The sequence below is a fragment of the Acomys minous genome, assembly GCF_964271855.1.
Source record: "Acomys minous genome assembly, chromosome: 1".
Taxonomy (NCBI): Eukaryota; Metazoa; Chordata; class Mammalia; order Rodentia; family Muridae; genus Acomys; species Acomys minous.
The window spans coordinates 69,012,021-69,035,963 of record NC_140483.1 but is presented as its reverse complement, the minus strand read 5'-3'; the positions used below and the strand labels follow the sequence as shown (position 1 = coordinate 69,035,963).

General features: G+C 49.5%; 1 protein-coding gene across 5 annotated transcripts in view; it reads left to right on the top strand.

The window, feature by feature from the left end:
• The first annotated feature begins 3,165 nt into the window (after positions 1 to 3,165).
• The window catches only part of SCTR (secretin receptor), a 52,462-nt gene continuing 31,684 nt past the window's right edge, over positions 3,166 to 23,943 (top strand). Inside the window, exons 1-4 of one of the 5 annotated variants that reach the window (XM_084783446.1) lie at positions 3,167 to 3,636; positions 18,538 to 18,655; positions 18,848 to 18,892; positions 23,214 to 23,321. In XM_084783446.1, coding sequence (XP_084639572.1) covers positions 3,544 to 3,636; positions 18,538 to 18,655; positions 18,848 to 18,892; positions 23,214 to 23,321 — 364 coding nt within the window. In that variant the 5' untranslated portion in view covers positions 3,167 to 3,543. Of the gene's footprint in view, positions 3,637 to 18,537; positions 18,656 to 18,847; positions 18,893 to 23,213; positions 23,322 to 23,943 lie in introns of all 5 variants that reach the window. The other 4 variants (XM_084783445.1, XM_084783448.1, XM_084783447.1 and 1 more) reach the window with 4 other exon arrangements.

The following is a 23,943-nucleotide window of genomic DNA, read 5'->3' as shown; positions in this document are numbered from 1 at the left end:
TCTTCCTGAAAACCTCAACAAGGTCCATGGTCTGAGAGTTGACAAGAAAAAGTTTGTGTAATTAAAAAAAGAAGAGGAATGGAGGCTGACAGGCAGAGCGATGCATGGCTGCAGACTTGGCCCTCATCAAATATGGATAATGAAATGTGCTTGGCCTTCAAGCCTGGTGCCTGTAAGGGCTAAACTGATGTACAGACTCACCACCCATGGTTGTCTGATGCCTTCTTATATGCTGTGGGGTGTGTGTGTGTGTGTATCGTGTAGACATGTGAACACATCTGTGCATATATGTGAAGGCCAGGAGTCAGGTACCATGCACCTTGCTTTAGAAAACAAAAACAAAAGCAAAAAGTCTCTTGTTGAGACCTAGGGCTCATGGAAAAAGCAAGACCGGCTGACCAGCAAGCCACCAGGTCTGCCCATCTCCACCTCCCTTGCACTAGAATCACAAATATAGGCCATCCAGCCTGGCCTTTCATGTGGATGCTGGGGACCATACTCAGGTCTTTGTAACATCTCTATTTACTTTGCACAGAATTTTCTGCAGTCTGAAAGAGATGTGCCCGCTCTACCTCCTACAGTGGCTTATGTCTGCTGATCAAGCGGGCTGTTGATTTTGTAGGTGATACAGGACTCTTAAGTCAGTAGCAGCCTCTTTAGCCTCCTGGAGAGGATGCAGTTATAGCACTGTAGATGCTTCAGATGGGGCTGAGGCTGGCAAGGGTAATTTCCCAGGTTTCTATCCCCTTAATATAGCTCCTGGAGCAGAGCGGGTGCTCGGTTAATATTTGTCAAATAATGTTAATTCTCTAGCATGTCTCATACCTGCTGTGGGAGAAAAAAAAAAGACATAACTGGAAAAATAACTTTAAAAAAAAAAACAAAAAAACGATCTCTAGCCAGCTTGGTAAATCCTCTTCACAAAGTGAAGAAAATAAGACACTTTTCTACTTTGCTGTGATGGTTGATTTTATCAACGTGACAGCTCTAAAATCACGTAGGAGATAAACCTCTATGCATGTCTCGGAGGGAAATTAGGTTGATTGAGAAGGGAAACATCTCCCTAACAGTGGGCAGCACCATCCTTTGGGACTCAGTCTTGCTTCTGACTGTGGGTGCCATGTGACCAGCTGCCTCACACTGTGCTGCCGTGACTTCCCACCATGAAGGACTGTGACCTCAAACTATAGGCCAAACGAGAAACCCTTTCTCTTTAAGTTGCTCTTGTCAAGATATTTTATCACAGCGACAGAAATCCTGACTAATGCACCCAGCCAGCGTCAAGTCAGACTGAATGTGCTTTCACCAGCCCTCTACAAATGCAACAGAAAGGATGCTTACTTATGTACACAGGATTGGGCTTAGCCAAAGAAAGGAGGAAACTCTTCAGCTATGAGCAGCAACCAAGCCCAGGCAGAGTGTCTGGCTAACATTCATGAAGGCCTGGGTTCCGTCCCCAGCATCACACAAAACCAGTTGTGGTGGGACGTTATCTGCAACCTCAGCACTTGGGGTGTAGAGAGAAGAGGACCAGAACGGCATCCCCAGCTACGTCATAGGGGGTTAAAGGCAAGTCTGGGCTAGGGACACTCAAAAACTAAGGGCTAGAAGGAATTGGGAGAGGGCACTGGCATTCAAGACTTTTTTTTTTTTTAAAGGATTCATATATACTGTAGAGAGACAGAAAGTATTCTAAAGGATGTGCTGAAAGAAGGGGAAGAGGAGGACCAATTTCTCTCCCTTTTGGCACTGGGTAAATTTTTCATTGAGTTTCTCCTTTTCTAAAGATTTGTGTTTACCCTTACAGCCTGCCTCAGTGAGGTGCTAAGTGTGTCTGCAAGGGGGCTGGGGAGATGAGCCAGTCTGAAAAGCTTGTAAGCATGAGGGCCTCAAAAAATGCGGGGTACATTGGTGGACACTTGTTATCCCAGCACCGGGGAGGCAGAGACAGGAGGACCTCTGGGGCTCAGTGAGCAGCAGTGTAGCCAAATGTGCTTCGAGTTCACTGAGAGACCCCGCCTCAAAAAATAAGGGGAGAGTGATTGAGGAAGACATCCGATACCTCTATGCACACCTCCACACCAGTACACACAGCCACACAGGCAGTGTCTGTGGAACTTACCCCAAAGTCAAGAACAGACTCTCCTGTCCTTGGGGTGACCTTTATGACACTGTTGGGAGAACATACTGAATTTTTAGGGTTCTGATGGTTGGGATTTTGGTTTGAATGTCCCGCTTTCCTGTATAGGAAAGGGACAACTGGGTTAGAACTAAAAGTAAGAGACCATTGACATAGAAGATTGACCTCTCTCTTTGCCAGGGACGGTGACGCTGAAGGTTGGACAATGTACAATATGGTACTTCCTCGTGGTGGCCACCACAGTATCCACCATCTCACTCTCACACCAAGAAGTGCTGTTCGCTGTCAGAGTGTTTGCCGAGCCTGCAGGAAGCCTGAGTTTGACCTCTAGCCCTACACACGCTGGGTGCGGTGACGTGGTCATAACCCTAGCATTCAGGAGGTAGAGGCAGAGCAGTCAGAAGTTCAAGGTCATCTCTGGCTTCATAATGAGTTTGGGACCAAGATGAGCTTAAGATTGTCGCCTGCCCCGCCCCAAAGTATCTTCTATAGTTTAGAGTATCAGTTGTTGCCCAAGGGCCCCTGTGTTTAAAGGCTTTGTCCTTGGTTGGACCTAGTGGAAAGCGATGGCTTCTAAGAGGTGAGAGGTCATAAGGAACGTGACCTCAAAGGAGTCTGTTGGAGCCTGTTTAGCTCCACCATGCCCTCTCAACCCTGAGTTTGATGAGCTGCTTTGGAGCAGGCGCAGAGCTGGGGGCCAGCCAGTCACAGACTGAAGCCCTCCAGACTATGAGCAAAGCAAGCCCTTTCTCTTTACGCAGCTGAGAATGTTAGTTAGCTGACTATTAGAGATGCCCTAGACCGGGTGTGGGAGCCCACATCTGTAATCCCAGCTCTAGGGAAACTTGAGGCAGGAGGTTTGGGAGTTCAAAGCCAGCCTGGGCTATTATATAGTTGAGTCCCTGTCTCAATAGAGGATTAAAAAATAGTTGCCTACCTGGATGTTGCTCAAGGCACATGACTTAGATCCTCCAGAGAGAGAGAGAGAGAGAGAGAGAGAGAGAGAGAGAGAGAGAGAGAGAGAGAGGGAACTTTCTGGATTGCAGCTGGCTCCAGGCAGGTGGCTGGGGTCCCTCCCCCTCTCTTCTCCCTGCCAGCTCTGTGCCGTCCCCCCAACCCCTCCCGGTTATTCCCAGCAGGGTGGAGTCGCCAGCAGCAGCTTCCAGTCCTTATCAATAGGCACTGCAGGTTAGCACTCTTAACACCTTCTTCAGGGAGCTGCAGTCCCTAGCCCAACTGTGGATCCAGTCGGATTGGGTAGGTCCAGCCATGATTTCTCTGGGCTTGAGGGTCACCCAGGTTCCTAGACACCGTGCAGGACGCTGAGCGGGACACTGAGATAGACAACGAGCTGCTCCCTCCCGAGAAGTCAGAACGCAAAGGCGGACAACAGTCGGTGGAGCATGCCGGGCACCACGAGCCCCTGGCTGTCACCGTGGGAGCCTCGGTCACCGCTTCTGCTGCGGGTGCTACTGCTAGCTAGCACTGTGCACACTGTGAGTAACGCGCCCCCTCGCCCCCTCCCGGCATAGATGGACCCGACCGACCAGTCCGTGGTCCTCTATGTGGTCCTAGAAGCAATGGGGAGCAGCCGATCTCCCCTCTTTCGGAGTCTCCTTTTCCAAAGGCAAAAACTTCCTGGGCTCTGTGTGAGGAAGATCTAGGCTCAGCCTCCTTTCCTTTTCTCATTCTTTCTCGCCAATAAGTTCATTTTCCAGGAGGCAATTCTGCAGCCGCCCCAGCAACGCCGTGTCCTAGACGTTTGTCCTTTAGTCTTTTATCACATTGCCCCCCCCCCCCCCCCCCCCGCCTCCGCGCCTCCTTTCCTTTTGAGACCCTGGTCACTTGGGCTTTACAAGCAAGGAGATGAAGGCTCAGAAAGGGGGCGGAAGAAGTTTAGCGTCAGAAAAAAAGTCAGAACCCCATTGTTCAGGCTAGCTAGCGCCTTGCAGGTTTAACAAACTCCTGCTTGCAGACGGGAAATTTCAGAAAGCTATGAGCAAAGTCTTTTGCATGTGTGGTGGGACCACTTTCAGTCCTTCCCAGCTTAGAAGGGACTGGCTTTCTAAAGTCTGTGCCTGCACGTTTCTGGAAGCAGCGGGTAGCAACAAACTCAGAGAGAGATTGAGAGAGAGATTGAGAGAGAGAGAGAGAGAGAGAGAGAGAGAGAGAGAGAGAGAGAGAGAGAGAGAGAGAGAGAGAGAGAGAGAGAGTTTGAGGAGGAAAGAGAGGCCAGGCGGGTAGTAGTTTGGACTTCTTTCCCATAGAAACTCCTGGGAACTTTGGGCGGCTTCCCCTGGGATATCTGAATGAGAGACAGGCTGCACCGAGGAGGCTGGCAGAATGGAAAGAACTGGGGAGAAGGTCAAGGCTGCCGGGTTGGATTCCAGGGTTGCCCCTCCCAATGAGCTCTGCAAACTGCTCCCCCACCAGGTCCGCCTTTTAAGAAACCAGACTCCCATCTGGGTCAAAATCGTTGTTTCCTGTTTCCTGGGGGGCATTCCTGTGCTGCTGCGCCAAGGGCTGCAGGACCAGGCTCAGCTTACAGTCTTGTCTCAAAGGGATGCTCCTGGTTATCTCAGGAGTAGACAGATGGGGAAACTGAGTCTTTGCTTGGCTCAAGTCTTCAGTGCACCTTGGACCTCTGCTTTGTGTATAGTCTGTTAGAGTCCCTCACTTACAGATGATGTAAGACCAGCATGCTAGGAGCAGGCTGGGACTAGAGTCCAAATCTCTAGGCTCCTAACTTTGGGAGGAGGGGTCTGGCCAGCCTGAGGTTGGTTCTGTCCCTTGTGACCCTTGAATTTGCATGCTATTTTCATACACATATGCACTGTATATGTGTCGAGGAGAAGGCTTCAAGTGAGCCTCTGGTTATCGTGTGGCCTTATCCAGACCCGTGAGTCTATCTCTCTCTTGGGGTTTGTGGCAGAAAACGCCTTTAATAAAGGAGGGTGGAACTGGCCTACTCTGTTTGGACTGTTTCCCGGCTTCTGCTACTTTCTCTCTTTTGCTCTTTTGACTTGGGGTGGTCAGACATTGGATCTTGAAATTCAAGGATAATAAAGATAATTTCTTCCTTCCTCTTGGATTTCCCTCAGAGGGACGCCATAGGCCTCTTCCACGGAGACCACTGAAGCTGACATGCTTGTTTTTAATCTCTCTCCTCCTCGCTCTCTTCCTACAGGGGAGGTGTCAGAAGGGCCCTTTGCAAGTAGAGACTAAAAAGCAGTGACTGCTCAGGGGGGACACCATCGTCTCTACTGCCTCCCTCCATATAAATTGTAAGGACTCTCTCCTGGGGCAATCAGATCTGCCCCCCAACACACACATACACATACACACATACACACACACGTACATAAACACATACACATGCACACACACATATGTACACAAACACATCCATACACACACACACACACATCCATACACATACACACACACACACACACACACACACACACACGCACACACACACACACACACACACACACACACACACACACACACACACCTCCCTATCCCACCAGACACATGCTGTGTAGCGTGAGCACTGAAACTGGTCTTTTTCAGTTTTATCCCTAGGACCCACCCCGCCCCTCAGTGTAATGTGAATAATGGTGAGTGAAGGAAGTGGTTGTAGCAGTCACAGAAGAGTGTCTTTTGTGTGTATGTTTACGTGTGCACGTGCATGTGTGTGCACGTGGAGGAGGCCAGAGAGCCACTTCTGGCTTTTATTCCTCAGGTGCTATCCACCTTGTTCTTTGAGGCAAGGTCTCTCCCTGGCCTGGGACTCACCAAGTAAGCTAGACAGACCGGTCAGTAATCCCCAGGAACTCTCCTGTGTCCATTTCCCTAGCAATGACTATTGTGGCTGCTTTTAATGTCACAAATTAGAATCACTAGGTTTGTACAAGGCAACAGACATACATGCAGGCACAACACATACATATATATTTTTTCTAACTATTATGCTCTCTGAACTAGTTCTGTTGTTTTATTATTATATTTTTGTCAATGTATTTTGATCATATTTACTTCCCACTTATTCCCCTAACTCCTCCCAGATCCATCCCCACCCCTCCCAAATTTACATCTCTTTCTCCTTCTCTCTCTCTCTCTCTCTCTCTCTCTCTCTCTCTCCTTCTCACTCTCTCTCATCAGTAACCCACGGAGTGTGTGTAGTTTGTGCTGCCCATGGGTATGGGGCAATCCACCAAAGCATGGGGAACCTACCAGAGACCACATCTCTGAGGAAAACTGACCCCATCTCCATATCAGTGTTTAGCTGCCAGTAGCTCCTCAGTAGAGGTGGGGAGGGTCTCATAAGTCCCACCCCGACACACGGGGACATGTTGACTGGCTTGATTTGTTCAGGCAACTGCAGCTGCAGTGACTTACTTCATGTGTGCCATTGCCCCGGTGTGTCAGGAAAACATGGCCTTATGGCGGTCCTCTGTAACTTCTGCCTCTTGTAATCTTTCTGCCTCACCATTCAAACAGAGTTTCTTAACTTTGATTAAAAAAATAAAATTTTTTTGGAGACAGGTCTCATGTAGCCCAGGATAGCCTCCAATTCCCTATGTTACTAAGGATGACCTTGATCCTCTGATCCCCCTGCCTCTGCCTACTGTGTGCAGGTATGTGGCACCATGACGAGTGTACGCTGTACAGGGATTGGAATCTGGGTGCACGTTAGCAAGCACTCTACCAATGGAGCCCCAGCCCCAGGCCCACCATGACTCTATTGACAGGTGGGCCAGATACAGCAGCTCTGTACACTGTACGAGCCCTGTCAACATCTCTGGTCTCTCCACATTAGGAGCCAGGACTGTCTCCTCAAAGCGGTGACTACAGAAAATATCAGTAGACGTTGTCAAATGCTCTAGGTATACAAGCAGGCAAATTGCCCCTGTGTGACAACTATTGCCTGGAGGGCTGTCATGTGTCCAAGAGGCATATCAACAGGACTAAAAATAGGTGTTACTTGTGGATTGGAGTTGAGGCACTATTGATGGTAGAGACGTGTGGATCTGGTGTGTGTACAAACATGTGTGTAGAGGTCAGAGGTCAGCCTTGAGTGCCATTCCAAGGGATCCTGTCTATCTTGGTCTTTTTTGAGACAGGGTCTCTCACTGGAGTTAGGCTGGGCTGAGTGGCCTTGAAAACCCCAGGGACCCACTTGTCTCTACTTCTCAGTGTGTGTCATGCCTGGGTTTTTGGGACTTGAATTCAGGTCCTTGAACATAGAATGCAGTCACTTTACCCACTGAGCCATCTCCTGAGCCCTACAGTTTAGACCTTGTATAGTCTCCAAAGGCTTGGTGCCCAGTCCGTAGAACAGTCCAGAGATAGCCAGACTCTCCAAACAGAAGCTGAGCCATCTTCCCAGCACCCCTGCTGGTCTGAGTGGCCCAGAAGGACCTTCCAGGATTAGCGTTCTGCCGTTGTGGTGGCCCCTTCCGGTGTCTCTTCACTGGGCTCCAGTCACTCTGCTGTGAAGGACACTGACCTTCACCAGACTCGGGGTACCCGAGCTAAACCTGCAACAGATCCTATCTACTCGTACTTGCTTACAATAAATAGAAGGCTGTTCAGCACTGTGTGGACTTGAAAAAGTAAGAATACCCTGGGGCTCTTGGCTGCGACAGCCCACTCTGACTGCGGGACTCTAATGGGCTTAGGCAGACCTGGTCAATTGTGCCCGCAGCCCAGACCATCCTGTCCCTTATAGAGAGACGAGTCTGTTAGGCTCAGAGCCTAGCCCCATAACCTCAGTGAACACCCACGGACTCTATCTGGAGCCCTCCATGCTGCTCCCCTCATCCACGGCTCTCAGAGGCACTGTCATATGACCCGTCTACTTGAATTCCTGTCCTCCTGACTCACGCTCTCATCGTCAGCTGATGGATTTGCCTGTCATTTCTAGAGTGAAGACTACCTGGCTGGACTTCCTCTAAGCAGCTAGCATCCCCTGATAGATGTGTCTCCAGTTCATCCTCTGCTTCTTTGCTTCCTATTCATCTTGGTCAGCAAGGCTGTCCTTAAAAAAACAAAACAAAACAAAAAAACTGTATACTGAGGACTGGGGCGGTGGCTTTGTTGGCAAAGCGCTTGTCCAGCAAGCACAAGGACCTAAATTTGACCCCTGTGTTTAAAAAGACTCATGCTTTTTCATCTCAGCTCGGGGTAGGTGGAGACTAGCAGATCTTTGGGGGTCCCTAGATAGCCAGCATAGTGTACTTGGTAAGTTCCAGGCAAGTCTCAAAACAAAACAAAAAAATAAATGAAGGAAAAAGAAAACAAACAAAAAAGTAAGGTGGGCAGCATGTGAAGAAGAACACATCAGGTTGACCTCTGGTACACACACACACACACACACACATACACACACATATACACATACACACACATATACACATACACACACACATATACACACACACACATACACACACACATATACACACACACATACACACACATATACACACACACATATACACATATACACACACATACACATACACACACATATACACACATATACACATACACACACACACACATACACACATACACACACACATACACACACACACACACACACACACACACACATACATACACACACCCCACAGACTGATCAGGCTTTCTTTCCCTGGTTCTGGAGCTGAAGTCTAGATCAACAACTGGTAGGTTGTGTATCTGGTGAGGGTTCGCTCCCTGGCTTCTAGGTAGCTGCTCTGTCCCCACGACACCTCTTACAGAACATGGATCTTTTAGGGCCCCTACCCTTACCTCCTTGCTAACATTCATTGCATTCTGAGAGGCTCCATCTCCGAATACGGCCACACTAGGTATGAGGGTTTCACTGTGTGATGGGGTGACATAAGCACTCAGACTGTGGCACCTTCTTGTCATGCCCAGTCCCTACACCTTGCCTGCCTGTGTTGCTCAGCCTTCGTCATTAAAACAAATACAAGGGATGGTCGATTTATGAAGAGAAAGGGTTATTTTGGGCTTACAGTTTCAGAGAGTCATGAGTCAGGCTCTTGTTGCTCTGGGCCTGTGGTGGAAGCCCAGCATCATGGTGGAAGCCCATCATCATGGTGGAAGCCCAGCATCATGGTGGAAGCCCATCATCATGGTGGAAGCCCAGCATCATGGTGGAAGCCCAGCATCATGGTGGAAGCCCAGCATCATCATGGTGGAAGCCCATCATCATGGTGGAAGCCCATCATCATGGTGGAAGCCCATCATCATGGTGGAAGCCCAGCATCATGGTGGAAGCCCATCATCATGGTGGAAGCCCATCATCATGGTGGAAGCCCAGCATCATGGTGGAAGCCCATCATCATGATGGAAGCCCAGCATCATGGTGGAAGCCCAGCATCATGGTGGAAGCCCATCATCATGGTGGAAGCCCAGCATCATGGTGGAAGCCCATCATCATGATGGAAGCCCAGCATCATGGTGGAAGCCCAGCATCATGGTGGAAGCCCAGCATCATGGTGGAAGCCCAGCATCATGGTGGAAGCCCAGCATCATGATGGAAGCCCAGCATCATGGTGGAAGCCCAGCATCATGATGGAAGCCCAGCATCATGGTGGAAGCCCATCATCATGGTGGAAGCCCAGCATCATGGTGGAAGCCCAGCATCATGGTGGAAGCCCAGCATCATGGTGGAAGCCCAGCATCATGGTGGAAGCCCAGCATCATGGTGGAAGCCCAGCATCATGGTGGAAGCCCATCATCATGGTGGAAGCCCAGCATCATGGTGGAAGCCCAGCATCATGGTGGAAGCCCATCATCATGGTGGAAGCCCATCATCATGGTGGAAGCCCAGCATCATGATGGAAGCCCAGCATCATCATGGTGGAAGCCCAGCATCATGATGGAAGCCCAGCATCATGGTGGAAGCCCATCATCATGGTGGAAGCCCATCATCATGGTGGAAGCCCAGCATCATGGTGGAAGCCCATCATCATGATGGAAGCCCAGCATCATGGTGGAAGCCCAGCATCATGGTGGAAGCCCATCATCATGATGGAAGCCCAGCATCATGGTGGAAGCCCAGCATCATGGTGGAAGCCCAGCATCATGGTGGAAGCCCATCATCATGGTGGAAGCCCAGCATCATGGTGGAAGCCCAGCATCATGATGGAAGCCCAGCATCATGGTGGAAGCCCAGCATCATGGTGGAAGCCCATCATCATGATGGAAGCCCATCATCATGGTGGAAGCCCATCATCATGGTGGAAGCCCAGCATCATGGTGGAAGCCCAGCATCATGGTGGAAGCCCAGCATCATGGTGGAAGCCCAGCATCATGGTGGAAGCCCAGCATCATGGTGGAAGCCCAGCATCATGGTGGAAGCCCAGCATCATGGTGGAAGCCCAGCATCATGGTGGAAGCCCATCGTGGGGCAAAACTTCAAGTTTTCTAACCTAAAAGCAAAACGAAGATGGGGAGGAGCTGGGCCCCCCCCAATCCTCTCCCAACCTCCTTCAGAGGCACAATGTGTGATGGTCAGTTTTGAGTCCCCTGGGAAGGGAGTGTCACTGACGGGTTGTCTGGGCTGGGCTGAGGTGGACCGCTGTTGAGGCTCTCCTCGTTCTCTGGGTAGGGGATTCTGATTGTCCAGGACTAGAGAAAGGAGCTGGGCGTTACTGTGCACACATTCATTGCTTTTTACTTCTTCCTGTGAGTAATGTGATCAGCTCTCTCAGGCTCCTGCTGCCGTGGTGAACTGTAGCGTGCCCCCCCCCCCAGCCCCCACTGACCTATATTTTACTTACTCTGGCCTTCTAAAAGTTCTACAACCTTCCAAATAGCACCAAGATAGGAACTCAGCCTCTAACACACGGGCCTTTGGGGAACATTCTAGATCCAAGCTATAGCAGCGTCCCCACGCCTCAGGAGCTTCCTTCCCAGGGTGATAAAATCTTGCATGGCCACCCATTGAGGTCTGTCCCAGCCCCGCTTGTCTGTGTCTGACTTCTTCAGATTCCATTCAGAAGTGAGGTCACACTGAGAGCTTTTCTCTGATAGCTGCCCAGCTTGCCCAGTCCCTTCAGGGCTGGTGAAACGGCTTTCTGGACCCTTCCTTCCACAGCCCCATCTCTGCCCCCTGGTGGCCAGCTTCTTGGATGCTCATGGCCTTCACTTTATCATGCTGCAGCCTGGCTCCCGCATGGCACCCCCAGAATCAGGCTTCTCAGCCAGCTCCATAGTAGACAGTTTTGGGAAAAAATGTTTTTTAATTGTATGTGTTTTGTGTTCCGGATAGGACGGCTTAGTCAGTAAACGCTTGCCTGGCAACCTCAAGAGCTAGAGTTCCACCCCTCTGACACCGGTCAAAGCATCAAGCATGGTGGTCGGTTCATGATTATAATCTCAGCACTAAGGAGAGAAAAACATCCCTGGGACTTGCTGGCCTGGCGGACAGTCTAGTCTAACTAGTGAGCGTCAGGCCAATGAGAGCTCTTGAATCAAAGGAGGTAGAAAGTATTCCTGAGCACCACACCCAAGATTGTCCTTTGGCTTTCACACATGCAGGTGTGTGTGTGTGTGTGTGTGTGTGTGTGTGTGTGTGTGTGTGGTGTATTGGGAATTGAGTTGAGTTTCCAACCTTGGTGACACATTCAAGTCATAGCAACACATCATCTGAGAAATAGAAAGGGCACAATCATGGGGGTCACGGGGTCATGAGGCACGAATCCTGCTGCCCTGTGCTCCTGCCTGCCATCTGCCTCTGTGTGCTTCCTCATGCTGCATCTCCTCAGCCTCATAAAATCCTTCTCCCGGTGGTTATTGACCCTCTGCTTTGTTGATGTCACCAAATGACCATCTGGGGCAGGCCTGCCGTCTATCCACCTCACCTCTCTGTACTTAGGTCATCCTACTTGCCAGTTGGTTCCCCACACAGAGGCCCTTCCATGTCTCTTCATCTAAACATAGCATGCTCACCTCAGCACTCGGGGTAAGCATTGCCCTTTCCTGCTGTCCCCATGACCCCCCCCCCCCCCCCCGCCATGTTGTCCACCCAGTATCTCCTCCATCAAAACCCTTACCGCCACACACTGACCTCTCTGTACCCACTGAAGACCCTGTGCTCCGAGACTGGAAGTCATCTCCCATTCCCCCTGTGTCCTCAGAGATTAGCAGACTGCTGGGCATATAGACATGCCAATTAATGTTTGATGGAGATGTTTGGCCAAATACAAGTGAGTTCCCTTCTTAATAATTTTCACTGTATAAACTGAGTCATTGCTCTGCACACTAAATTATTTCTTTGCACACTCAAGTGGTTGGGCAAGTGATTGCATCATGGAATGTGGGGAGCAAGGTGACATTGAATCTTTTCACTTTCAGCATTTAGATTTGTATGTGTGTGTTGGTGAGTTAATATTAGATTCTGCTCTACCTCAGCTAGTTCTCAAATAATCAAGACGAAGATCTTTTAGACTTAAAGCACAGAAACCAGGCAAGTATCAGCCCTCTCAGCCATTTTGCTGTTTCCCAGCTACACACCCCAAGCCGTAACTGTTCCTGCCCTGCTGCTTCTGCTCCACCAGGCCAGCCCTTGTAGCCACGTGCTCATGGTCTTTACTGCTTATGGCAACTTTCTTCTCCCCAGTTTCCTTTCCTGTTTCACCTTCTGCGCCCTCTCTTGCTCCTCCTTTGATCTCTAGCCTGGGAACCTAAGCTCCGCCTACTTCTCTTCTGCCCAGCTATAGGCTCTTAGTTAATTTTATTAACCGGCCAATTTTACACAGCTTCACTTGGTGTACTGCTGAGCCGTCTCTACAGCCCCCATCAGAGGCAGTCTCTCATTGAACTCAGATCTTGACAATTATGCTAATTTACCTAGACAGCTTCCCCTGGGAACCCTTGAATCTACTTTTTGGGTGCTGGGATTCCTGGCATGCCACCATGCCTTCCAGGAATTTCTGAGGGTTCTGGTGGTCCCTGTGATTGCATAGCAAACACTTTATTTCCTGAACCATCTCCATAGGCCTCACTTTGTTTTTTTAAGACAGGGACCTGGGCCTTGCACATTTGGCTAGGCTAGCTGGCAAGCAAGACCAAGGGGTTCTCTTAGATTCCTCTGTTTCCATCTCAGCCCCCGCCCCCGCCCTTGCCCAGCTTTTTACATGGGTGCTGGGGATTTGAACCCAGGTCCTCATACTTGCATAACAGTTCACCAACCAAGCCTCTTACATGCCCCCAAGAACTGGGCAGATTTAAAAATCCTGTCATTTTTTATTTTGTCTTCTCAGGTTTAAGAGCCCGAAATTAAACTCACAATAGCCAATAGAACTCAGCGTCTTTCCTTTCCTCTGTTGATGTCTGCTTCACCACCACACCACACCCCCCCACCCCACCTCCAAACTGGGCTGGATTCTTCCGTTGCTTTCTCAAGGACAGACTATGGCTGCCCACAGCTTTAAATCCATCTGCTTGGTGAGCAGGGTGGGCTGATATTAAGACACTGCAAGGCTAAGAACCTAGGAGCATACAGATTGTTGTCCCAAACTGAGTAACTTTTTTACCCTATGGCTGAATCAGTGAGCTGGGCTCACAGAGAAACAAACACAGACGTGCAGGGCTACTCCCAGGGAGGAGTTGGTGGCTCTCAGATGAAGAAGGAACAATAAACATCCCAAAGACAGAGATGGTGGGTGTCAGAGGACCATCCAACAGCAAATATGAGCTTGTGTGCTATTGCAGGCCCAGCCTTCACTGAGTGTTAAGACAGGCAGTGACATTCCCCACAAAGACACTGTTGGATGTGCAAAGACTCACAGAGATGACAGCTCGAGTGCCAGTTTTTAGAAAGGGCGTCATTGGAGCTGGAGAGATGGCTTGGTGGTTAAGAGTGTGTGCTGCTCTTGTGGAGGACACAGGTTCAGTCCCCAGCATCCACATGGTGGCTTGCAACTGCCTGTATCTCCAGTTCCAGAGGATCAGAGCCCTCTTCTGGCCTCCAAGGGCACTGCAGGCACACAGTGAACATAATTTCATACAAGTATATGCATATAAGTAAAAACAAACCTTAAAGAAAATTAGCACAGGCTATACCTTGGCAATACTAAAATTGAATTAAAATATAAGATTAAAATAATTTTAAAAAGTAGGGCTGAGGATGTGGCTCAATTAATGTACTGCTTGCCTAGCATGGGTAAGACCCTGGGTTCAAGCCCCAGAGGGTATTTGCTTGTAATCCTAGCAGTGGGCATGGGGGGTGAAGAGAGATGGAGGCAGGAGGATCAGAAGTTCAAAGTCATGCTTGGCTACCTGGAGAGTTTAAAGCTAGCCTGGCCTGTTTGAGAACCTGTCTCACAAGAGAACAAAACAAATAAAAGCTTCCCCAGGTAATAGCCAGGAACTCTTTCATGGAAATGACTACAAAAAGGAAATGGTAGAAAAGAATTCAGGAAGATAAAAGGCAGAGGGCTGATTCATATGGCCACCATTCAACTGGCAGGAATTCTAGAAAAAGTGTGGGAAGGAGGAAAACAAAAGTCAGTCACAGGTTCAGAGAAACCGATCAAATGAAAAAGCACCGCAATTATTGACCCCAGGGAAAACAAAATGCCCAAGGTCACATAATCGCCTTATGGGACTCGCTTCAACAGCCAACAGCATTTCACTGTCAAAAGAAGCCATTATAAACACTGAGTACTGCTTTCACTGAAAGTGATGCGAACAGAGTGTACGGAATCTGGAGTGAGAAATATTTCTAGGGAGAATTTAAAACATCTAAATCCTTAACGCCCTTAATAGGAAGTTTGAGAAGATATCCCAATAATCCAAGAAATAGTGTTGCTGTTTTAAGAATGTGGGGCAAGGGGTGGGGAGCTAGAGAGATTGTGGTTAAGAGCAAGGACTGGTTCTCAGGTGGTTCCACAACCTCCTCAACGTCCAGCCCCCGGAGTCTGGCGCCCTCTGTTGGCCTCTGTAGGTACTTGCATTCATGCACATCCATTCACAGATATACACATATACTAAAAAAAAAAAAAAAAGAAAAAAAAAAGAAAAAAAAGAAAAAGAAAAAAAAGAACCACCATAAATCTTAAGAATAGTTCAATCGCAGAACCCACACAAAAAGAAAAGAGCTGGGCACAGTGGCATGCTTGGGAGGCAGAGATGGCTAAATAGTAGGGGCCTTGCTGTTCAGCCAGCCTAGTCTTCTCGTTAAGCTCCAGGCCAGGGAGAGGCCTTGTCTCAGAACGGAACAGAGCAGAACAAGACAAAACAAGATGGGCGGTGTTAGAGGCTCTCATGCTTGCAAGGCTGTCCTCGGGTCTCCACATATAGATGCACACGTCTACATGCATGAATGCACACTCATATACATGGGAAGGGAAGGAAGGAGGGAGGGAGGGAGGGAGGGAGAGAGACAGAGACAGAAAGAAACAGAAACAGAGAGAGAGACAGAGAGAGAAAAACCGATGGCTGATGTTTTAAAACATATGGAGGTAAAAATGAAAATGAGCAACTGAAAGGAGCTAAAAATGGTTGCCAAGGGGAAAGAGGCAAAAATTAGGGCAAGAGTATGGCTTTTAACCAAGAGTTTCCTTTTAACCTCTCAGATCCTGGTGCAAGAGAGATGAGCAGGAATTCTTACTCATAGAAATTGTATGTGTGTTTTAACTGCTTAAAGGAATTTTGTATCTATAAACTTCAGCAGTTTCATCTTTATTTACCTTTTTTCTCCTGTGAATTTCATGCAAAGTCATCAATACTGCACATACATGTGTCTGCGTGTTTGCGTACATGTGTGCATGCAGGTGTTGGTGCATATACATGTGTGTACATTTGTATTTGTAGAAGGCAGAAGGCGAACCTAGCTGTTCCTCAGGCACTGCCCACCTTGTTCTTGCTCTGTTTTGATACAGGGTTTCTCAGTGGCCTGGAACTTTTCAGTGAGCTCCAGGCATCTTCCTGTCTTCATCTTTCTGCAGTGGGATTACAAGTGCCCTTCTATAAGCCTGGCATTTAAAAAATAGTTTACTTTATCCTTTGAGAATTTCATCCATGTATAAACGATGTTATGAACATGATGCCCAGCTCATTTTTCTTTGTTAATGTGGATTTTGGGGATGGAATGGAGGCCGTCTGCTTGCAAGGCAAGTCCTGAGCCATCTCCCTAGCCCACAGGCATACCAAATGCACGTGTGAAAATTCCTGCACACACTGGGGACAGGCTGCCTCCTGCTGTGATAAAAACACCCACGACAAAAAGAAACTTGAGGAGAAGAGGGTTTATTCCATCTTACAGTTTGTGATCCATCCTCAAAAGAAGTTAGAACAAGATCTCAGGACAGGAACTACAGCAGGGGCCACGGAGGGGTGAACAGGATCTCAGGACAGGAACTGCAGCAGGGGCCATGGAGGAGTGTTCCCTCTGGCACTTCTTGCTCCTTATGACTTACTTACTCTGCTTTCTTATACCGCACAGGGCCACCAGTCTAGGAGTGGCACCACCAAAGTGGGCTGCACACCTCAACATCGATCACTAGTTAAGAAAATGTCTCGCTGGCTTGCCTACAGGCCAGTCTCATGGAAGCACTTGCTCAGTTGTGTTCCCTCCTTGCAGATAACTATAGCTGTGTCAACTTAACAAACAAACAAAACCAACCCAACTAGGACGCTAGCTGAAACAGCGAGCTCCAGGTACAGGGAGAGACTCTGTCTCAAAAAAATAATGTGGCATGTGATTTAAAAAAAAAAATCTAACATCAACCTCTGGCCTCTCCACGAAAGCATGCACACACGTGTACATACACGCACAAACATTAACACACACACACACACACACACACACACACACACACACACACACAAGAATAAACTAGAACAACAGAGGAACAACAGGTTTGAGGAGGAACTGAGGAAGCCAGAGCCGTGGCAAGGCTCACAGCGTATGAGCTTTGCAGCTGATGTGGAAATAGTGCCGTGCTGCCTAACACCGATTAAATACATGACCAGATACTCCAGCAAGTCTGCTCCAGACTCGCAGATGATCCTTGGTCCCTGTGACACTGCAATGGTGAGAAGGTGACAAGTATTCTGGAGAAGCTGTGCTGAGGCTTTCACGTTTGGGTCATTTCTCTGGTTAGAGATCTGCGGTCTTGTCGTTTCTGATGAAGCTGGGTGCTGGCAGTCAGCCACATCATGCTGTGCTGCTGTTGTGCAGGAGCATGGTGCTCACCAGGCAGGTGCATTAGACATTTTTTTTTAAAAAGACAGGATCTTATTTAGACCTTGATCCTCTGGCCTGACCTCCCATATGCTAGGGTTACAGACACGTACCATCACACCTGGTTCTTGTAGTGCTGGGGACTAAACCGAGGGCTTCATCCAAGCTACATACATGCTTCCAACTGAGCCACATCCCCATTGCTTAAATGCATTTTTTTTTGAAGCTCCAGGTCAATTTTAAGAGAGAAATTCCAGGCCAGGTAAGCTGTAAATCTCAACAGCTGCCTGGAGGAGGAGAACGGAGGAGTTAAAAATAACTGTGACATTTGAGTTCGGCTGGCTTGACCGTGCAGCCACACGGTGACAAGGAGCCCTTTAGAAAAAGAGTGAAGAACCCTAAAGTACCGGAGAAAGCATGTTTAGAGCGAAGTACAAAGAAGGAAAGGCGAAGCTGAGCTTTTCAGAATAATTCAGAGAAGTGGGCAGGCTTATGGAGAGACGCTGTAAGCTGGAGGGTGGGGCTGGAATTCTGGGAAGGAAAGATCATTAGTCCTCAGAGGGTCTTCGCTGCAGTCTTGCCCTGATAACTTCTACTGAGAACAGGCTGAGTAGGACCCCAAAACAAGAGGCATCTCTATGCCTTTCTGGAGACCGTTGGACTCCTTTTGTCGACATCATATACTTTTTAATCACATGAGCTTGTGCATGCTTTCTAGAATTACACTTAAGAACTTCTTTTCTAAAAACTGATTGTGTTCCCTAAACCCCATGTGTTGAAGAGTTACCCACTCTTGGTGCTGTTGGGAGATGGGAGACATTTTAAGTGAGGACCAAGTGGGAAGTCATGGTAGGTGCACCCTTGAAGGGGGGTGGGACTTCAGATGCTCCTCTTCCTCTTCTTCCCTCATTCCTGACCATGAGGGAGAGGGTTGGTATCCATGGAGATGACTTTGTCTCCAACCTAGAAGTAGCAAAGATCCCCTCCTTTACAGTGGCTTTGAGGCAGCCAGGTGGAGAGTTAGGTCTTTCTCGTGGTGTGAGGTTGTCCTCACAACAACTTTGGTGCTGATGTAGACCAGCTGACAGCCCCACCCCCACCATCACCCGTCTGCCTACCTGTTCTTGAGGGAGGCAGGATCCATCAGCAACACTGGTGAGAACCATTGGTTTTTGACACGCAGCTCGGAGCGCTGCCCCGATTGTGTGATGTGCGGCGAGTGTTGCTGGAGGAACGGGCTCAGTGCCTGCAGGAACTCTCCAGAGAGAAGAGAGGAGATCCGGGCCTGGAGACGGCATCAGGTAGGAGGCCTCCCAGGTGTGCTCCACATGTGGATCCTGTCCAGTCATCTGGGGTGGGACACCTGCCCTTGGGACCAGGTGGGACGTCCGGGGTGGGTCTAGTTTTGTCCACTCCACTGGCTGTCCAATTGGGTACATGGTCTACATGGACTCAGAAGCCAGCATTTTCACACCTCCTTTCTCTGGGAACAGCCAGTGCATTCTCACCATCTGCTCCTGCCTACACAGTTTATCAAGGTGAGTTTATTTGTTTATTTGTTTGTTTCTGTTAGTTTATAAATCTCTGAGTGTGTGCATATGTACTGGGTGTGTATGACACATGTATGTCTCTGTGTGTGTGTGTGTGTGTGTGTGTGTGTGTGTGTGTGTGTGTGTGAAGTCAGAGGACAACTGGTCCTTGCCCCTCAATTTGTTTGAGACAAGGTCTCAACACTGCTGCCCATGTCGGGCTCTCTGGCCGTAGAGCTCCCAGGGACTTTTCTGTATCTTCCTTCCACAGGAATGCTGGGATTGCAGAGGTGTGACTTTACACCTGGCTTTATGTGGGTTCTGGGGGGGGGGCGTCAAAACTCAAGTCCTCATGTTTGTATAGCAAGCACTTTACCAGACGCCTCCCCAGCCCAAAGGGAAGGTTTGGTGGGAAGTGCCTCACAGGGCTGTTGGCCTCTCACCCACACTCTTGGCCCACTGTGATGAGTCAGGTAGGAGGGACAGCTTGGCACCATCATGGCTGGAGTAAGGGGGAAAGAACACATCTGATGCTTGCGGTGCAGACTCAGGATCTCAGAACAGACTTGTCTTGAGAGCACCACGCTGAGAGAGTTCATCCGGCACTAGGTGGAGGCATGTCTTTGGTTACTGGGTGACATCTGATGGCCCCTCTCTGAAAGCCCTATAAGGGCTAGGAAGCATCCTTAACCCTTTAAAATTTATTTTTAGATTTATTTATTTTATTTGACATGTATGGGATTTCTCCTACACATATGTACATGTACTATGTGCATTTCTGGTGCCAGAAGAGTCAGAGGACAACACTGGATCCTGTGGAACTGAAGTTTTAAGGTTGTGGAGCCACTGTGTGGGTGCTGGGATTCGAACTTAGATCCTTTGCAAGAGTAATAAGTGCTCTTAACTACTGAGCCATCTGCCTGGCCCTGCCAGGGAGCGTCTTAGCAAATATGGCCATGTATAGCACCCACTCCCGGCTTCCGAAGGCCCCACTAGTCAGCCCTAGTGTTCTTGTTTAGGGAATGCTGACTGGCATTCACTGGCTGTGTGAGCATAGCAAATTATTGAACCTTCTGAGTTTGTCTTCTGATAACCACACTCATCCACACTCATAAAATACATAGGGACAGAGAGAGAGAGAGAGAGAGAGAGAGAGAGAGAGAGAGAGAGAGAGACAGACAGACAGACAGACAGACAGACAGAGACAGAGAAAGACACACACAGAGAGAGAGACAGAGACACAGAGAGAGACAGACAGAGAGGTGGGGGGCGGAGAGTTGGTTGAGGGTTGTTCTTAGAACCAGGCAGGTGTCATGTGCTCTGACCCAAGAGGGGTTGTGCTGCCCACCTCACCTGCCTTCCCACATCAGTGGGTTCCCAAGAAACTCTGCTTTTTTTTTTTCAAGACAGGGTTTCTCTGTGTAGCCCTGGCTGTCCTGGACTCGCTTGTAGACCAGGCTGGCCTTGAATTCACAGTATTCCTCCTGCCTCTGCCTCCCAAGTGCGCCACCACGACCAGAAACTCAGATCTTAATCCTTCCCAAGGTTCCATCTTGGCTCCTGTGTGTGTGTGGGAGCTGTAGGGAGCACTCTGCTGGGGGCCTGGGGTTAATGGTTAAGCTCTTGGTTCTCTCAGGTGGAGGTTAATGTTTGAAAGCCAGATGGATTACAGGAAACGCCACTCATGGAGTGTCACCCAGCCTGGAATACTTACCACAAATAAAAATTAACTCTTCAGCTCTTTGGAGGGAGGTGACCAAGTCCACTCTGTGGGAATGGCTCCGGGTCATGACCCAAGCTGCTGTTCCACTGTGAAACTTATTACTTGGTTTACAGAAGCCATCACCCTCTCAGAGTGGGATGGGGAAAGTTTCTGGCTCTCCCCACAAGAAGAATGTTCCAGAAGGATAGTATAGTAGCCAGATATTTGTAGGTTCTGTGGTTATAACAGGCCTGGGCATGCATCTAGCTTTGTCATGTAGGGCCTGTGTGACCTCCAGAAAGACCTCGAGGCCTTGGTGTCCTGTCATTTTCTTCAAGTGAGGCGTGCCAGCCGCTCTCTTCTTGTCTCTGCCAGCTGGTTGGTCTCCCTTGAGCATGAGTGAGGAGGCACAGGACTTTTCGTACTTTTGTGCTTTTCTGTCAAGATGAAATCCACATTAAATCAACCCCCTGGAGGTTTACAATCCCCTAGCATTGATCATGTCATGCAACCACTTGTATCGTGTCTAAAGTGCTCTCGTCAGGCAAGGAGGAACTGTGGGCTCGCAGGTGACCCCCATCAGCAGGTGCAGGGTCCCAGAGCAGGTGTGTTCCAAGTCCAGAAATAGTCCCAGGTTATCAGCAGCCATCTGTGCTGATTTATAAATAAGCCAGGACTGAGGGTGGCCCTTGTGGACCAACACAGGAAAAAGTGAAAGTTGGCAGAGGCTGGCTCCCTGTGAGCCAGGCACTCTGCTAGCTGGGGCCCTGAAGATCCCCAAGACCCCACTCTTCGCTTTAGCTTGGTATTCCCCCTTTTCTCAGTCCCACTTCACCCTAGATCGGCCTCTGAGGCAACACACAGGCACACATGGTGTTGGGATCCACCTGGGGCCTGGAGCTGACTCAAGGGCTTTCCAAGCCTGGAGGAGCCTATAGTCTCCACTAGGTGGCGGCAGACCGTTCTTTCTGAGCTGTGGCTTTTATTTTGACTTCATTCTCTTGAGGGTAGCTGACACTTAAGCCTTAGTGTTTCTCTTTCTTGTTTGTTTGTTTATCATTTTTACATTCTGACAGCAATTTCCCCCACCCTCCTCTCCTTCCAGTCCCCCTCCACCACCTCCCCTCGGCCTGCCCCCTCCTCCTCCACTCCTCCTTCATTTCTCTTTGGAAAAGGGCGGGCCTCCCATGGATAGCAGTAAGAATAGGCACCTTCCCCCCGCCCCCACCCACGGGCTCTCTGGTGGATGGTTCAGTCTCTGTGAGACCCTATGGGCCCAAGTTAGTTGATTCTGTGGGTTTTCTTGTAGTGCCTTTGATCCTTCTGACTCCTACAATCCTTTCTTCTCCACTTCCACAGGATTCTCCGGAGCTCCACCTAATGTTTGGCTGTGGGTTTCTGCATGTGTTCCCATCAGTTGCCGGGTGAAGCCTCTCTGATGACAAGTGGGCTAGGCATTAATCAATGAGTATAGCAGAATATCATTAGGAATCATTTCATTGACTTTTTTTTTTCCCATTCATGTTGGGTTCTGTCGTGGGTCTCTGGGCTCTCAAGCCTCTGGGGCCTGGTCCTCCAGGCAGTGTCAGGGATGGGATCTCTCTCATGGCATGGCTCTCAAATTGGACCAGCCATTGGTTGGTCACTCCCACAATTTCCGTGCCATGTTTACTACAGCACATCTTGTTGTCAGGATGAATTGTAGGTCGAAGGTTTTGTGGCTGGCTGGGTTGGTGTCTCAGCCCCTTCCCTGGAAGTCTTGTCTGGTTACAGGAGATGGCTGGTTCAGCCTCTGTAATCCCCACTGCTAGGAATCCTAGCTAGGGTCACCGCCATCGATTCCTGGGAGTTTCCACTGCACGAGGTTTCTAGCCCGTCCCCGAGATGCCCCCCCCCCCAATTCCAGTACTTTCTCCCAGTACTTTCTCCCTCCATCCTCCCTGCACCTGATCCCTCCTCTTGCCTTAGAATTTCTTGGAAACACCTCAAACCGCTCTGCGTGGATAATAGCTAACAGATCCTTGTCTCTGGCCACAGGGCCCTTCTGCACCTGGCTGGGGACGGTCGCTCTGCAAGGCTGACTGTGATCTGGTCTCTGTAGCCATATTCTTTCCAGGCGTTGGTCACATCAATTGTATGGCTTCCAAGGGGCCTTGTGCCTTTTCTTTTACTTCCCTTCCTCTTTCCCTCCCTTTCCTTTCTTCTTTACTCCTCTCTTCCTATTTCTCTCTCTCTCTCTTTCTGTGTGTGTGTGTGTGTGTGTGTGTGAGAGAGAGAGAGAGAGAGAGAGAGAGAGAGAGAGAGAGAGAGAGAGAGAGAGAGAGAGGGAGGGAAGGAGGGAAAGAGGGGAAAGAGAGATAAAAGGGTGGGCCTGGCCAGAAAGAATTGGCTCAGCAGAGGCTGCAGAGGTCTGGGGAGGTGAGAAGGTAGACAGATGTGGTGTGTTTGTGCACCTAGCGGGCTTGAGAGAAGATTTAGAGGGTTCAGAGACCATGGTTTATATCTGTGCCCCAAACCTGGAAAGGCAGAGTTCAAGGTGTCAGTGCATAATGGGACCTGGGGTTGAAGGATGGTGGGCAGCCTTGGTCCATGCTCCATACCAGTCCAGTGCTTGGCTCTTCTCTGCAGGCTGCGAGGGACTCTGGGACAACATGAGCTGCTGGCCCTCCTCAGCACCGGCCCGGACAGTGGAAGTGCCATGTCCAAAGTTCCTGCAGATGCTCACGGGCAGAAATGGTAACCATGCAGTAGGAAGGGCCCTGGCCAGAAACTGTAATGGCTCCTGGATGAGAGCTCAGGTGCCAGGAATCTCCGAGGGCTAGCAGGGTGTGAGATGATCAGGGGACATCGCTGCAGACTGGGGTCCTTGTATGGGTGTGTGGGAGTGCACGTTTCAGGGTCTCGGGGAAGGGACCGGGAGACAGAGCCTTTAAGGAACATGAAGAAGGCTGAGGCCAGCGTGGCGATGCCTCAGCATGTTAAAGGTGTTTGCTGCCAAGCCTGTTGCTCTAAGCTTGATCCCCACACAGTGGACCGAGAGCCTTGACTCCTATGAATTGTTTGCTAACCTCCACACAGGTGTTGCAAGCAAATGAATGTAATAAAAAAGGGGGAAGAGAAAGAGGAAGGAAAGAAGAGGAGGAGATGGAAGAGGAGGAGGAAGAGGAGGGAAGAGAAAGTGGAAGAGGAAGAGGAGGAAAAGGGAGGAGGAGGAGGAGGGAGGAAGAAGAGGAGGAGGAAGTGGAGGCAGCACCGGCTAAGATGTGCCTCATGACCCCAGTTTAGGAACCCTCTCCCCTTCTTCCAATGTTTCCGTTCCCTAAGCAACCAGCTGCCTTTCCTCAGATACCTCTACAGT